We start from the raw sequence: 17,917 nt of genomic DNA, 5'->3' as shown, positions 1-17,917 counted from the left end.
TCACCATCTGGATTCCCCTGTGTCCTCCCTGGCAGCTCCATTGATTCCCTCTCTCCTTTCCTGCTGAAAGATGAGTGTACTCAGGGACAAGGAGTCATTTAACCAGCCGCCAGTAGGAGTCAGGCTTTACTTTCTTTTATATCCATAAAGAAAAAGTAAATCTGTTTACAGTTCTGTTTCATATGGATGTTGAGATGTATCCATATATCTCTTCATTTTGCTCTCAAAGTGCACCAGATTGATGCATTTAACTTCAATATTTAAAAAAAAATCTTCCCGGGGGAGCATGCCCCCGGACCCCCCTAGAGGGTGTCAGGTCCACTCCCCACTTATAAAAATAGCACTTTACCACTGCACCCCCTCTAATCTCAGATGCACCCTGAGTCATTTTGTTTAAGTAGTGAGCCTTTCTAAAATATACAGTAAAGAGACAAACCCACCAGCATTATAGGATATACTATGACTTTGAGCCAAATACTTGTTTTTGGGCTGTATAAATAAATTGACTTGAAACAGTTGCTGATTTAGAGTACTGGCACCTTTTTTATTCCAATTCAAGCACTGATGATAACTGTGTGCATTTATGAGTATTAGCACTATGCGTAAACAGGTACAAACTCCGTCAAATGCCTGTTGCTTAAAGCTTCACGTCACACCCCGGAGAAAAGCCCTCATCTTGTCCTTTATTAAAAGTGGTCTTATCAATATCGGCTCTGAGCACATTAAAAGCCAGTTATTCATATCAAAATGCAAGTGTCAGCGAGGGCTTTGAACAAAAAAAAATACTCCTGAGGATTCACCCTCCACCTGCCTCTGCCAACTGTATTGGTTATCAGATTTTCTTAAATAAAAACGTGCTGTTTGTGTGTATATTTTTATTTTTTTTATTTAGCCTTTATTTATACAGGTGTAAAATCTCATTGAGACACAAGGTCTCATTTTCAAGAGAGACCTGTCAGTGGTAACACTACCACACAAAGTTACAGACAGACAGGACACTAAACACAGAGGCAACACTAAAATATATATATATACCGGCCTTCCTCTTTTTACGGCATTTGCTCCAAAACGGTTTCAATCGAAGGCTGTCTGCCGAGTTCCTATGCCCCTTTCCAGCTACTCTCCTATATTTCATGGTCATTCCCCCGCTGAATCCTTCCTGGCTGAATTATTTTTGACTGTATTATCAGGGACATCTGGAATCCGACCGTGTTTCTGTCATCATCATGTTTTTTGTGTTTCACGTGTCTTGTTTGCTTTTGAAAGTCTTCCTGCGACTTTGGCTGCTTGGGAGTGCGGTCGTCTTTCAACCAGGATGTTGTGGGTTAGAGCCCAGCCCGTACAGTCAACATGTCGATGATTCCTCTGGTAAGATACTGATCCCTGAGTTGCTCCTTGTGTGTGTGTGTGTGTGTGTGTGTGTGTGTGTGTGTGTGTGTGTGTGTGTGTGTGTGTGTGTGTGTGTGTGGTGTGTGTGTGTGTGTGTGCGTGCGTGCGTGCGTGCGTGCGTGCGTGCGTGCGTGCGTGCGTGCGTGCGTGCGTGCGTGCGTGCGTGCGTGTGTGTGAGTGTAACCTTCCCTAGAGCAAGTGGTGCTGCTCTGCATGAATGAGGTGTGATTGGGTGAATGACTTGCAGTGTGTAAAGACATTTGATTGGTCCAGAAGACCTGATAAAGAGCTTTATAAGTACAGTCCATTTACCTCCGTGTGTGATGTCTGTTTTTACTTCCTGTCTTTCTGTTTTCCCGCCTGTTTGTCTGATATATGTCTCCCCTTGTGTTTGCTTTCTATACGTCGTCTATGATCCCCTCTGGTTCCTGATGTGTGGTTTTATTTTGTCCTTGTGTGATTCCCTGTGTTCCTGCCAATGCTCCTGCACAAGTTGGGTTTCCTTCTGATTTAATGTGATGTGATTTTAGATTATATTGTTTGGTTTGATGTAAATGTGTTAATTAATAAGAGAGGGGATATCAGATGCTAGAGGGTCTGACAGGCAGTCCTTGTGGTTTATTTTTATAACCAAAAAAGGTTCTATTTGGAACCTCAAAGGTAAACAATTGTGTTTGTAACAAATGTATGAAGACATCAATAAATAGTTTTTTTCTGTTTTTCAGTCTGTTCGTCTCAACATTCTACAAACTGCCACAACACATACTCAGGCGATACATACTACCACAATGATAAGGCACTCCGGATTGTGATGGTTGGGAAAACTGGAGCTGGGAAGAGCGCCACAGGAAACACCATTCTGGGAAAAGAGCACTTTAAATCAAAGTTTTCTTTTGAATCTCTGACTAAAGACTGTGCTAAGGCCTTTGGGGAAGTGGATGGACAAAAGGTTGCTGTCATTGACACTCCTGGTCTGTTTGACACCAGCACTGATGAAGAGAAGACCAGAAACGTCATTGGTAAGAGCGTTGCTTATGCTTCTCCTGGACCCCATGTCTTCCTGGTCGTCATCAAACTGGGCAGATTCACAGATGAAGAAAGGCAGTCAGTTCAGAAGATTCAGGAAATCTTTGGAGAGGAAGCAGACAGATACAGCATGGTTCTCTTTACCCACGGTGATGTGCTCAAAGGGAAATATATCGATGAGTTCTTGAAGGAAAGTGAAGAGCTGAAGGAACTTGTGGCCAGATGTAACGGCCAGTACCACGTCTTCAATAATAACCTGAAGGATCGTTCTCAGGTCAGAGAGCTGCTCGACAAGATCAGAAATATAGCAAAGATAAACGGAGGAAGCCATTACACTAATGAAATGTTCCAGAAGGCAGAGAGGGAGCAAGAAGAGGAAAGACAGAGAATCCTTAAAGAGAGAGAAGAGGAAATGCGCAAAGAGCAGGAAGAAATGCAGAAGAAAATATCAGAAAAGTATGAGCAAAAATTGAAGGAAATGAAAGATGACAGAGAGAGGTTGAAAATGCTACATGAAACTCGTCAAAGTGAAATGGAGGAGCAGATGAGGAGAATACGAGAAGACCAGGAAAGGAAAGCCAGACAGGAAGCTGACAGAAAAAGAAGACATGAATGTACAATTCTATAGATTTAAATGTAAGATAATACTTAAACTGAGCTGTTTTGCAATAGAAAGTCTGACCTTCTGCTAACGGACTGCAGCAGATTTACAGAACCTCCTTATTAATCTTCACTGTCACCTTTTTGATTGATTTGTTTGGTGTGATTTATATCAGTTATTTCTAGGATTGTGTGTTGTGACCAAATACTAAACAAATGTCACAAATTGTCAAGAATCAAGATCTCTGATTTGCTCTTTGATTGCTATTGCTTTTATATATATACAAATAAATATCATTAATTAATACGATGAAAATGTGACGTTATTTAACCTGTTTTTTGTGTGTCTTAGGGCTTCTTAACATTTAACTGTTAAGCCCGAGAGCCCCCGGTACCGGGGGCATTGGGGTTCTTAGTCATTCTTAACGTTCTTAATAATTCTTAACATTTAAAAACCTATTAATGTGTCATACCCACTTATCTGACGATACGAACCATTTTTACCGAAACAAAGCACAAGTCTCACGAGAAGCGTCTAAATGAGCCCTGAGCGAAAGAATACTAACACACTTAGCACAGAACTCAAGGTAAAAATACCCTTATTACTTATCGGATCTGCACAAACAAGATATCGATTATCAAGCTGAGATTCCACAGATGATATAGGTATAAGTATCATCAATGTACGATCAAAACTCGCGACATGGGAAACAAAACCAGACATCACAACACGTAGCATTACGGAGGAAACACAGCAATATCTCTAACCTTTTACTGAAACGGCAAATACACCCACATGCACCCAAAAGACCCCAAAGGTGGGGTTTATTGTGCTAAACCTCTCTAAAAAGGTCAAATGTCACTTGTTTTGCATCAATCTTGATACAGGGTACTTATTATATGTTATAGTTTGGATTCCTAAAGCTTTTAGTCTACGATCCCATCATTCTCAACAGCGCCCTCTGTGACTGGATCCTGAACTTCCTGACGGGCAGACCCCAGGCAGTGCGGGTGGGAAATATCACATCCTCCACCCTGATTCTCAACACCGGTGCCCCTCAAGGCTGCGTGCTCAGCCCTCTCCTCTACTCCCTGTTCACCCACGACTGCGTGGCCACACACAGCTCCAACACCATCGTGAAGTTTGCTGATGACACGACCGTCATCGGCCAGATCACAGACGATGACGAGACGGCGTACAGAGAGGAGGTCGAAAACCTGACATCTTGGTGCCAGGATAACAACCTCCATCTCAACATCAGCAAAACAAAGGAGCTGATTGTGGACTACAGGAAGCAGCAGGGAGAGGGACACGCCCCCATCGCCATCAATGGGACTACGGTGGAGAGAGTCAAAAGCTTCAGGTTCCTTGGGGTCCACATCACTGAGGACCTGACATGGTCTCTTCACACCACCACCATCACCAAGAAAGCTCGACAGCGGCTCTTCTTCCTCCGCAGGTTGAGGAGGTTCAAAATGGATTCCAGGATACTCTGCAACTTCTACAGGTGCACGATAGAGAGTATCCTCACTGGCAGCATGACGGCCTGGTACGGCAGCTGCACCGACCTCGATTGTAAGGCTTTACAGAGGGTGGTGAAAACTGCACAGCACATCACCAGGACGGAGCTGCCATCCATGGAGGACCTTTACTCCCAGCGGCTCAGGAAGAAATCACTACGGATTATCAAAGACCCCCATCACCCCAGCCACAAACTGTTCTTTCTGTTGCCGTCTGGCAGACGTTACCGCAGCATCCTGGCAAGGACAAGAAGATTCGGAGACAGTTTCTTCCCGCGGGCAGTGAGACTGTTAAAGAATTGAACTGTTGAAACAACATCAAACATTCATCTGCTACTCAGTAGTATGTATCTAATACCTAATATATATCATTCCAATAACTTGTATATAGACTCATACTGCACTATTCCACATCATCACTTTATTTCATTTTTATAACTATTATTATTTTTGTATTGCTCATGCTTTTATTGTTATTATGTTATGTTATTATGTTGCATTGTTGGAGAAGCCTGTGACATAAGATTTTCAACTGCATAATTACTCTGTAGCTATGTCAGATTGACAATAAAGAACCTTGAACCTTGAACCTTGAATTCAAGGGTGGTTTTCACTATAAGTGTAATGTTTTTATTTTGGACAGACACTATAATTGACATTTTTTTACTATGATCAATCTGAATTTACGTTAAAATAAAAAACATCTATATTGATTCTGACTTTTCTACATCCAACTCACAGTTTATCATTACTTTGAGAAAAAAGATTATTAATTTACCCCTTTTAGAAGGGAAGTTATAGTCATTTGTTCTGGGAATATCATTTTCAAGCCTGAGACCTGAAAAACAGGCTCAGGGCTTAACAGGTTAAAACACTTGTGCCCCTTTCACACCAACGCGTTTTCAGCGCCGGCTCGGAGCTAGAGCCTGAAAGGTACCGGTTTTTCCTGTTCACACCGCAGCGGCGCCGCCTCTTAGCTCCGGAATCCGGTTCACTTCCAGCGCCAAAAGATTGTCGGTCTAGAAGCAAGAGCTTCGGAGCTAAGAGGCGGCGTCGCTTACGTCTCTCTTACGTCGAGGCGTGCAGGAAACTAAACCCACCTCCCCTGAACATGGGTCGACTGAAGAGTCTCGTCATGCCTGCCTACAAGCAGTAGCGCTGAGCAAAGTGACTAGAAGGCAACCACACACTTATAAAAAAAAACACACTTTATAAAGTCAGGCAACACTAACCAGGCTTCGTGTGATTCTGTTTATTTGTACCTTACTTTGACCATCCGTTCGCTGTTATTGATCATTGTGGAGAGCAGGCAGACGTTTTGTTTGTTATTATAGCAGCTATCGGATGGAATCAATACATGGGCTGCACAGGTTGTCATGTCCGACTATCACAAGTAGAATCATAATGAAAAATACGCCGGTAAAATGTGCCTGTATAAAACGGCTTAGCAAGTAGTCAGTTTAGCTTCGGTTGCTATGCTAACATCACCCATGTTATACCAGAGAAACTTTCATAACAGCGTTGTGATGCCAAACAGCGTCAATTCAGACTGACACACATTCACTTAAAGGTGGGGTAGGTAAGTTTGAGAAACCAGCTCGACATACACTTTTTGTTATATTCCATGGAATGCTCTTAACATCCCGATATGATGAATATCTTAAAGTGGACCTATCATGGTATATTTAAATGATATATTGTAGGGCCATACCTATATAAGGTATATTTATACGTTTCTGTTTTCAAAATACCAAACAGATCATGCATTTTAGCCATGCCTCATTTCGCTCAATTTGCACTTTTTTTTAGCTCTGCTCTGCAAGGGCTGATTCAGTGAGAACAGCACCATCTACAGGCCTGGCATATGTACTACAGCGTCTCCAGCGCTTTCGAACGGCAATGGCCGTGGCTGTCTCCTCCTGATTGGTGGAGTTGGCCCAATAGCCGTAGCGCCACCGTCCTGACGTCAGGACAGTGTTCAAATCTGGATCAGTTTTTATCAGATCCGTTGCAGCCCCTTTTTTAGAGATTTGGGTATGGAGGAAAATAGAGAGGGTTGTGTTTTCTGACACTTGGTGAGTTCCCTGGAACACCGGGGACACATATTCATGTATACAAGACGTACAAAAGTGCATTTTGCATGATAGGTCCCCTTTAAGTGCTTTGACAAAAAATCCATTCAAAAATGTCATCTGTGGAAGCCGTAGCGCTGTAAAAAGCACGACCAATCATCTGAGCCGGCCCGGCTAAAATAACTGGATGGCCTACCTGCCTGTCAGCCTTCCATCTGTGCACAAACTTATCTCGTGCCCTCATTGGTCATGTGCGCGTTCGTGTGTGTTGGAGGAAGGGCTCTATAAGGAAGTGGCAGATTTTTTCCGGCTGTGTATTTTCAAATTCTGGCGCACTCGAGCTGGTTTCTCAAACTTACCTACCCCACCTTTAAAGGTATGTTTGACATGTAAATGTTAACAACAAAAAAAAGAACAAACAACTTTCTTCATACAATAGAAATAATTGTTCTATTCATGATCTGTGATATTTCTCCCATTTACTTTTACGTACAGGCCTACAATTTTAATGCTGAGGGAGTAGGGTAGTTTGTCTGTCAGAATCAAACTTATTAGGGTTAGTAAGCTTGTAATAGGCTAAGTTATTTGTTTGCAGGTGTGGTAAACAGGCAACACAATGCTACTGCTCTGGCTATGATAACTGTGTGCATTTATGAGTATTAGCACTATGCATAAGTAAATAGGCACAAACTCCGTCAAAAGTCTGTTGCTTAAAGCTTCAGTTCACACCCCGGAAAAAGCCCTCATCATGTCCTTTATTAAAAGCGGTCTAATCAATATCGGCTGTGAGAGCATTAAAAGCCTGTTTTATTGCTCCATTCATGTAATCTGCAGTAATTCCCATAATATCAAAATGAAAGTGTCAGCGAGGGCTTTGAACAAAATAAATACTCCTGAGGGTTCTTCCTAGCTCCTCACCCCCATGCTTTTTGTTAAACCATTTATTAAAAACAAATAAAGGATTGCAGTCCCTTTTGCATTTACTGTTTTTTAGAAAGAAATATTAATGATAGGAAGGTATGTGCCATTTTAACTTCAAGCCTTTAGTCATCAGATGCCTGGAAACATGCAGAGCTAACGTTAGCCTTTGCTTATAGTCCCACCATCCTGCTTCCACTAGGGAAAACAGATCCTTTGATAACGTACAAACTGGATAGTATCAGAGGAACAAGTGTATCATACGTTCGTGGAAGCATCGGCTTAAAGCCTGTCCATTGTCAGTTGTTATTCAGTATTTTGCTGATTTTATTTATAACGCTACCAAACCCCATTTTTTGTTTTGGTTTTGATTGAGAGACCCCTGGGACAAATGACATATTCTAGGAATACAAGGGGCACCTGCCTCTCCCATCCCTCCACCTAAAGAACAGTTTTTTACACCAGGCTGTCAGTAGGCTGAACTCTCTCCCCTCCCTCACTCCCCTCTCTCCCCCCTGCCCCCACTGGACTTTAAAACATTTTCATGAAAATGGCATAATACATGTCATGCATCAAGTCCACCAAATTACCAAAAGTCCAACAAATAAGAAGATGAAGAAGATGGACCTTTAGTGTCAAACAGTACTGTTTGTTATACAGTTACAAATACACAAACTTATATTGATGCACAGATGTACATAGTTTAGAGGTCCAGGAGGTGAACTGGCACTTGAACTGGTTCAAAGTCCAAGTCCCTACAGACTGAACCACTCATAATATATGATGTTTTTAACTGTCCTCTCCAGCATTTTCAGATCTGAAGCCCCTCTCTACAGTTGCCTCCAAAACAATTACTAATGAGCATCTTGAAAAAGACTCATATCATAGATGATATTTTTCTGATCTGCCTCCGTCAAGGTTAAGGTTTTGTTTGGGTTATTAAAGATTATTGGGTTGGTTTAGGGTTAGGTTTAACATTATTAAACCTGAAATAAAGGATTTTTTCTCGTCCAATGTTGTGTAAATTATATCTTCTTTCATTTAAGTCATTTAATATGTTTCTACTTCATGTATGGTAAAATGTGGCTGTGGGACTAAGAGACACACTGAGGTTTGTACATCCACCCACACAGTTGGCAGAAGTCCCGCGGTACAGTGTTTTCTTGTTTAGCTGCTTTTCAGATTATTAAGAAACTCTGTATCCTAGTAGTGTTTTATTTAAACTAGGGCTGTCAAGTTAACGCGTTAATAACGCGTTAACGCAAAAAAAAATTAACGCCACTAATTATTTTAACGCGATTAACGCATGTGTATTTTTTGTCCTCGGCCACCCCGTAGTTTCAGAGCGCATCGAGTGTAAAATACCATCTACAAGCTGATGCTGACAGCCCCGCTCCTACCGCCCGCTTGTGGCAGACCACACTTCCATGCCCACCGGCAGGCCCGGACTGGCCATCGGGAGGACCGGGAGGGAGTGTGTATGTGTGGCGCGACTCGCGCGAGCGAGGCACACCTTACGTGTTGTTGTTGTTAGCATCTGGTGCTAGCTAGCTGCGCTAACGGATATAAGGAGCTGTTTCAATGACATTTCGCCGACAACTGCGCCGAGCACTTGACTTTATGCAGGTAGCCAGACAGTGGGACATTGTACGAAAAGTCAGCGCACTCAGCACGGATAGTACGCGCAACATGATTGCAGCGTCCAGGCAGCACACGTTCGAGCATATATGCCTTGAGCTGCACATAGCTCCAACGATCCATCACAGTGGCCCTTTCTCATGTCTTCAAATGTTCCTCCTCGACTCCTCGACTCCTCGACTCCTCGGTCCTCCGGTAGTGACCCGGAAATGAATTTTAGCGCGCGAGGATACACTGATGGGTCCTCCACGGCTCCTCCCTGGATGCATTTCCGGGAACAGAGATGTTTCAAAGAGTCGAGACGCACGGCCGAACTTATCTCAGCCAATGACAGCTCTGCATGCATCCCCTGGATATTATTTTATTAACTGCTTTCATCGCGATGCGATGTTTACAGTGAGAACAGCTGTGAGGTCAGTGCAGAAAGCAGAGCAGTGTGTATAATATATATCACTCAGTATAACAGGCCTACTCTCTTTATTTGCTTTAGTTTAGTAGATATCTACAAACAAAGTCGATATTTTTCTAAAACCATTTAGTGCTTCACATAATAAAATACACAACGGCTGTAGCCTGATTATATGCTTTAGGAGCTGTAGGTGCGTGTGTGTGGTGTAGGTGTGTGTGTGTGTGTGTGGTGTAGGTGTGTGTGGTGCAGTGTGTGCGTAGATGCAGCGGACAGACAGGTCTCAGTTGGTTTGGTGTCCTCTGCTTACTTGTAAATAAAACTTTTGGCCCGTCATTTATTTCCCTCATTGTAGCGACCAGAGAGGGGGGGGGGATATATCCAGTCTCTGATAGTGTTACGTTATTATGAGAGTGCTCTGTTTGATTCTGAAATTGTATATATTTATATAAATATGTGTGTGTGTGTGCGTGTGTGTGTGTGTGTATGTCCGCATCTGTAGCCTGTTATTGTCTCATTATACCGCACTGTGAATGAATTCAAAGTAAATATATAAGTCTTCATGAACACATCTGTCCATCAGACAGAGGGCTGCTGTGCCTCCTGTCATCATTAATGGACGTCTCTTTAAAATGACCACTCAGAGGAGAGGAGTTCTCATTTCTCTAACCACCTGCTGCTTCCCCTCCTCTCTCCTCGGCTCCCCTCCTCTCTCCTCGGTTCCCCTCCTCGGCTCCTCCGCTCGCATCTCCTGTGGGCGGGACTAAGTCTCGAGGATAGGAGTCGAGGAGGGGAGTCGAGGAGGAACATTTGAAGACATGAGAAAGGGCCAGTGTCTCCACATTCTCACACACACACACACACACACACACACACACACACACACACACACACACACACACATACACACACACAGACACACACACACACACACACACACACACACACACACACACACACACACACACACACACACACACACACACACACACACACACAGTATTATTGTATGAGAGGTTCCAGGTTGAATCGAATATTTGTAATGTTCACAGGTTGTTGTGTTTAATATTCATGAGAATATTTGTCATTGTTCAAATGATAATAAACAAACATATAAAGCATATTTGTCCACTCATATGTTTATAAGAGTATTAAAAACTTGAAAAATATCCCTCTAAGGTACATTTAGAACAGATAAAAAATGTGCGATTAATCGCGATTAACTATGGACAATCATGCGATTAATCGCGATTAAATATTTTAATCGACTGACAGCCCTAATTTAAACGTACAGTAACTCAGAAATTATTTGAAAGCGTACACTCTTGTGAAAGTACAGTATCTGTAGACATATTCATTTCACATCATGTTGGGAACACAGACTACGAGCTACAACTAAAACTGCTGCTCTGTATGGGCACTTATGGTGGCATTTAAAAGAACAGGTGGCATTTCTTGTAAATGCTGATGGGAGGGTGAATCTGGTTTGCTGTTTATAGTTATCTAAATGAACAATGAACATGCAGGTGGACTGGATATACAAGCTGTGCTAAAAACAGAACAATAAAGGGCGTGACTCAACAAATTCCAACGATCATTGAAGAGCTGAGAAAAAACATCACTCAAAGACAAAGTTTGCTCAACCTTTTTGATTTAATCTCAATGGATAAACAGCCTGTAAAATAACACGTACACACCCAGTCTGTATTGGGTGTGGTTTGCTGCATGTCGCTCATACAAAAAGAATTGTTTCAAACAGTCTCTTAACTTTCTGTCCTTACCTCTCTGTAAACCAGCACATCTGCTCTCTACAATCCAATAATGGGAGGCTTTATTAACAAAGACGGTAGGTCAGGATCAGCATGTTTATATCCTTTATCTATCGGTGACACAGGTGACTTTTTGAATATTTGTTCATTCATATTTTGCATTGTTTTTCATCCGTAATGTGATGATCAAGACTTATTTGTAAACTATTATTGTTCTTTAGTTTGCTTACTTTAATTTCCCCTCTTATTTGTTCAAAATGTGTCATCAGTTTATAAATATATTCATATAAATTGAGCTTTAATTTGTGTGTGTGTGATTTTGCAAGACACATGGCCTTAAAATGCGGTTAGTATCATCGTTTGTCTTTGGAGATTTTCTTGACTGTAACATCTCAGTTCAGACCAGAATGTAAAATGTACGTTTGGGTTTCCAATATTCAGTACAGTATGCCATTTAGGCCCCGGCCCCACGGGAACGCATACGGCAAAACGCATAGGATTAACGCAAACGCAATCGTCAAAAAGCTTCTGTCCACACGCAATATAGACCGCATCGTGTCTGTTCACACGAGACAGCTCCGTTTAGCTCCAACCGCTGGAAAAGCTGCAGTACATATGCCGAGCCTGTACGTGGAGCTGTAACTTCCTCCACAAAAGCAGCGAAGAAGAATGGTTGTCATGGCTGCACTTCTGTTTATTCTCCGCGGTGGGGGCCGAGGGAACCGGGCAGAGTTTTTCGCCGGTCAACGTGTGTTAAAGTTTAAATCTTCCGGACAAAATTATAAAAGTGCCGGTCAAAGGTCTTCTTTGTTATTTATTGAGCTTTAAAACAAATGAATAACGACGATATAATGATATATAATAATAAAATACACGGAGCCTCTCTTTTTCCTCTCTTCTGACAGCGTCAGTGTCTGTCTCATGCAGCAGCTGATCCAGTAATGATGACTCGACAGTCAAAATAAACATATTTATAACTAGTTTAGTTTGAGAGGTAATTAAAATAGCTAAGGGTGATGATCTGACTTGAAGTGTGTGTTTTGCTCCCGCTGCATCACAGCGGGAGGAGCTGCGTGTCAGGGACATCTGGAATCCGACCGTGTTTCTGTCATCATCATGTTTTTTGTGTTTCACGTGTCTTGTTTTATTTTTAAAAGTGTTCCTGCGACTTTGGCTGCTTGGGAGTGCGGTCGTCTTTCAACATGTCCACGTTTCCTCGGGTAAGATACTGAACCCTGAGTTGCTCCTTGTTGCCAACTGTGTGTGTGTGTGTGTGTGTGTGTGTGTGTGTGTGTGTGTGTGTGTGTGTGTGTGTGTGTGTGTGTGTGTGTGTGTGTGTGTGTGTGTGTGTGTGTGTGTGTGTGTGCGCGCGTGTGTGTGTGTGCGTGCGTGTGTGTGTGTGTGTGTGTGCATGTGTGCGTGCGCGTGCATGTGTGTGTGTGTGTGTGTGTGTGTGTGTGTGTGTGTAACCTTCCCTAGAGCAAGTGGCGCTGCTCTGCATGAATGAGGTGTGATTGGGTGAATGACTTGCAGTGTGTAAAGAGATTTGATTGGTCCAGAAGACCTGATAAAGAGATATATACAGTGGCGGACTGGCCCGATGGGCCGGTACCGAAGTGGGCCGGTCGTGTCTCCAATCGGGCCACTAGGTCCACCGTTTCCCCGCAGCAAGGCTCCCCCTGTTGACAGTTCACTACCCCCCCCCCCCCCCCCTCTGTTGACATTTTACGTGTTCTGGGCTGGGTGAGATCATGGATGTATAATAAGAACTGGATACAGCGTGGGAGGCGGGGCCTCATTCATTCCTATGAGAGTTGCTCATTCGCGCATGATGATAAAATGGCCCAACTTTTGATAGAGCGAAACGTCACAGATTACCCGGCATGCCTGAGAAGTACCCGTATGTGCGCTCATAGCGCATGTGCAACTTTAACCATGCCCCCCAAAATGCTCGTTCACATCAAGCACGTCAATTTGCGTACACGTAACAGCACCGCACGTTCATGACAGCATGGTAATGTTTGTTATGATATATTTGATATTAACGAGGCGGCAGTTAGCAGCTAGCGGTTAGCTAGTAATTATGCTAATTTACACATCAATCGTTATGTACTTTTATATTACGCTGTAACAGGATCTAGTGATATCCAAGCAACAGAGCTTCATTTAGCATGAAAGAATTATTGCACTGTATATATATATATACATATATATATACACAGTGCAATAAGCTTCTTAGTGCAATAAGAAGCTACAGGGACGTTAATCTACGTCGGTAATATTAACTTTATTTAATACAACATTTACGGTACAAGATTTAATCATACAGCCCATGTAGTATAATATTTTACAAATGATGAATTACAGCAAACATGTGCAATATATCCATTATTACAGCTCCATGGGCTGGCAGTAAGGCGATATGGGTCCGTTCTTATTGTGCATCCATGGGTAAAGATAAACGCATGTATTGCTGAACACGTAACATGAACGTGCCGGGCGGCGCAGTCCCGTGGGTTAGATGCGCGTTCATAATGCAGAGGGAAATAACTCTCAGAATAACGTTATTAGCACATTTTACAACTTGAGGAACGAATGTTTTTAATAAGGGCTATACAAGTGTTCATACTGGGTAGTTTATTTAGTTTAAAAAAAATTATCCAACGATTTACAGACCACTCTTTCCCCATGTAAGTCAATGGGAAAAAGTGTTTCCGGGCCTGGCAACCAAAAGGAAGTGTAGTACCGCCGTTTGGCCAGCACGAATATTTTCATCAGAGTCCGGCGCACTTCCTGGGGGCTTGGGTGAGATTCCCGGGCTGATTACTTCCTGTCTTTGTGTTTTCCCGCCTGTTTGTCTGATATATGTGTCTCCCCTTGTGTTCGCTTTCTATACGTCGTCTCTGATCCCCTCTGGTTCCTGATGTGTGGTTTTATTTGTTCCTTGTGTGATTCCCTGTGTTCCTGCCAATGCTCCTGCACAAGTTGGGTTTCCTTCTGATTTAATGTGATGTGATTTTAGATTATATTGTTTGGTTTGATGTAAATGTGTTAATGTGCAAAGAGAGGGGATATCAGATGTTAGAGGGTCTGTCAGGCACTCCTTGTGGTTTATTTTTATAACCAAAAAAGGTTCTATTTGGAACCTCAAAGGTATTTTGTGGAACTGCAAAGAACAAAAACGTATGACGACAGCAATAAATAGTTGTTTTCTGTTTTTCAGTCTGTTCGTCTCAACATTCTACAAACTGCCACAACACATACTCAGGCGATGCATACTACAAGAATGATAAGGTTGTCCGGATTGTGATGGTTGGGAAAACTGGAGCTGGGAAGAGCGCCACAGGAAACACCATTCTGGGAAAACAGGACTTTAAATCAGATTTTTCTTTTGATTCTCTGACTAAAGACTGTGCTAAGGCCTTTGGGGAAGTGGATGGACAAAGAGTTGCAGTTATTGACACTCCTGGTATTTTTGACACCAAGATTGATGAAAACAAGACCAGAAACGATGTTGGCCAGAGCATTGCTTATGCTTCTCCTGGACCCCATGTCTTCCTGGTCGTCATCAGACTGGGCAGATTCACAGATGAAGAAAAACAGACAGTTCAGAAGATTCAGGAAATCTTTGGAGAGGAAGCAGACAGATACAGCATGGTTCTCTTTACCCACGGTGATGTGCTCAAAGGGAAACCTATCGAAGAGTTCTTGAAGGAAAGCAAAGAGGTGCAGGAACTTGTGGCCAGATGTTACGGGCAGTACCACGTCTTCAATAATGAGGAGAAGGATCGTTCTCAGGTCAGAGAGCTGCTCGACAAGATCAGAAAGATAGCAGAGAAGAACGGAGGAAGCCATTACACCAATGAAATGTTCCAGAGGGCAGAGAGGGCCATAGAAGAGGCAAAACGACGGATCCTTGAAGAGAGAGAAGAAGAAATGCGCAAAGAGAAGGAGGAAATGGAGAAGAAAATATCGGAAAAGTATGAGCAACAAATGAAGGAAATGAAAGATGACAACGAGAGGATGAAAAAGCTACTTGAAACTCGTGAAAGAGAAATGGAGGAGGAAAGGAGGAGATTTAGAAAAGAGCACGAAAGGAGGGCCAGAGAAGACGCTGAGAACATCATAATTAGGTTTAGAAATGGCGTAATTAAAGCATTTAAATACCTCACAGGTTGGCGTTAGACAGCAACAGATTTAGCAAACCTTTGACTGTCTGACTCCTTGTTAATCTTCACCGTCCCCCTTTTTGAATTTCAATGTGTGATTTATAGTTTCCTCAGTTATATCAGGGGTGAGCTGTGACCAAATCCTAAACAGTGTCACAGAATGTCAAGAACAAAGATGTTAATATGGTAAAGTGGTGTTATTAATCTGATATCAACTAAACAATGTTTTTCAGATATTGTGTTTTCTTTGTTTGATTGCTTTTGCTTTTACTAGATAGTAAAAAGAAGAAAGAATGTAGTAAGGTTTTGTACTTTAACTTCCTGCTCCCCCTCGCGCATGGTCTGCAACCTTTTTGACCAAAAGAGCCATTTTGCCCCCTTTTCCAACAATTTGTTTTGTCTGGAGCCGCAAAACATATTTGATAGCTTATAAAGTTGTATTTATTGTTACATCATAGACAAAAACTACAGTTTTTTTGCATTTATTATTTATAAAACTGTTAACCTCTAATAATAAACAAAGAACTCTTATAAGGAGAATTAAAAAAAATACACAGGCCTACTTTAAAATAAATTAAACACAGCACTTGGGTAGTCCTTTTCACATTTGAAGGAAAAAAAATACAATTAAAATTGACCCACTTTGTAATAAATCAAACCTGTAGCTGCACCCTAAAAATAGTTAACTGATTGAATTATGACTGAAGATCGTCAGCTGTCTTTCTTTTCCGTGTTTCTCCTCCAGTACGTAAAGGCTGCAGCACCTTTGACAACTTCTCTCCACATATCAAACATCCCGGTGAGCCAGCATCGTTTGCTGTGAAAGCATATAACTCTGTCCACGCAGAATTAAACCCTCTGTGTTCCTCCGATACTTAGATTTTCTTTGATTTATCCATAGTTCGCTCATCGAGCCGGGGGTCAGGTTATTCACCTGCAAGAAAAGGCGCTTGTGCGGGACCGTAGCAGGATGTGATGCATATTTGAGTTGACCTAATTAAAACCGTTTTGTTTTTTATTTATGTGTCACAGTATCACCTCAAAATACAAGATACGAAACATTTTCAACCATATAACAAAATAGAAATAGTCCTACAAATACTTTTATTTAATTTCCTTCTTATTTATGTCTAAACTCAAGGGAGCCAGAGTAGAGGGCTTAAAGAGCCACATGCAGCTCGAGAGACGCGGGTTGCCGACCCCTGCCCTAGGGTTATGCAGATCTCTCTGAAATGTAGCAAAGCCGTAAGACATGGGGAAAGCTGGATAGTGAAAGTTGTGTGTGCGTTCAACGGCTTAAACAGATAGTACTTTTTTAGGGCTACGGGTTGCATTTAGACGCACAAAACGTGGCACACGCATACACTTAGTTAATAAGCCCCATAGCCCCCGCCGGCGGGTCATCCGAGGATTCGAGGAGTCGAGGAGGGGAAATTAGAGAAATTAGAAACCTTCAATGTGTGGTCTACAATTGATGTTTAGTGACATTCTGTTTGTTAATACTGTTTTCTCTAGCACCACATAGTGGACATATAAAGTGGTGCAAGGTGTGCAATATCTGTAACTTCCAGCAAATCACACTCCATGCAACATATGTGATATTAATACTTTTTTGTTTACCATAGAACATAAAGTCCATATATGGCATCTTTCTGGAATCTGGGTTTTGTGGTTTAATGGGTCATTTATCTCAGTGATGTAAGAAACGTGTGGAGTGCATGCATGTTTTTCAGGTAATCAATGTGACTACACCACAGACAATGATAATTATGTAGAGATTGTGAATAATGTGTTGCTCAGTGATCATGAAATAAAGCTGATAATAAATGAGTAATGCTTTACTGACATCATTCGAGCTATATGTGTAAAAAGACAATTACTCCTAAAGAAAAGGTGTAAAATTCCCCACAGTGGTATGACGAAAGGTTTTCTGATGTTTGATTGTGCAGGAAGAGGTTGATATAAGAAGGTGTTAACACTCCATCCTTAAGTTTGTCACTAATATACAAATCAGTGGGACAACGTATTCGTCCCACAGAGGGGAAATTGCATTTGTTACAGCAAGAAAAGAGCCAAAGACAGCTTAATATAAACCAAAATCAACACATCTGGAGATACATGATTTTCACTGGACAGGAAGTGGGGGAAAAACTTGAAATCTGAAAAGTATCTCAAGCTCAATAAGTATATTTACCTCTAAGATGTAGTGGAACAGAAGGGTAGGCCCGTACAGTACTTTTTAATGGGTTACATTGTTAACCCTTGGTTATTCAGCCTGATAACTACAGACAAAAAAGACTATCCGAGGCGCTTTGTCAATTGAGTATCCAAAGAATACACAGTATGAAATGTAAATACTGAATTAAAACTCTCTACAATCGACCAATGTAGGCTACTACCAAAACAAAA

General features: G+C 42.0%; 2 protein-coding genes across 2 annotated transcripts in view; one reads left to right on the top strand and one right to left on the bottom strand.

Annotated features, from left to right (window-relative positions):
- The window catches only part of LOC117487470 (GTPase IMAP family member 9-like), a 406,332-nt gene that overhangs the window by 66,707 nt on the left and 321,708 nt on the right, over positions 1 to 17,917 (bottom strand). The window lies entirely within an intron of this gene.
- Positions 1,034 to 3,043, top strand: LOC117487460 (GTPase IMAP family member 7-like). Its single transcript, XM_034136083.1, has 2 exons — positions 1,034 to 1,368; positions 2,115 to 3,043. Exons 1-2 carry the CDS (start codon positions 1,227 to 1,229, stop codon positions 3,041 to 3,043), a joined length of 1,071 nt encoding a protein of 356 aa, XP_033991974.1. The 5' UTR covers positions 1,034 to 1,226.

Source organism: Trematomus bernacchii, unplaced genomic scaffold (genome assembly GCF_902827165.1).
Source record: "Trematomus bernacchii unplaced genomic scaffold, fTreBer1.1, whole genome shotgun sequence".
Classification (NCBI taxonomy): Eukaryota; Metazoa; Chordata; class Actinopteri; order Perciformes; family Nototheniidae; genus Trematomus; species Trematomus bernacchii.
This window is presented reverse-complemented; position numbering and strand designations above follow the sequence as displayed.

Coding starts and splice junctions, on each gene's coding strand:
- LOC117487460 (XM_034136083.1), top strand. CDS start 1,227: ATGTTTTTTGTGTTTCACGTGTCTTGTTTGCTTTTGAAAGTCTTCCTG. Junction 1,369..2,114: donor ACATGTCGATGATTCCTCTG/GTAAGATACTGA, acceptor TCTGTTTTTCAG/TCTGTTCGTCTCAACATTCT.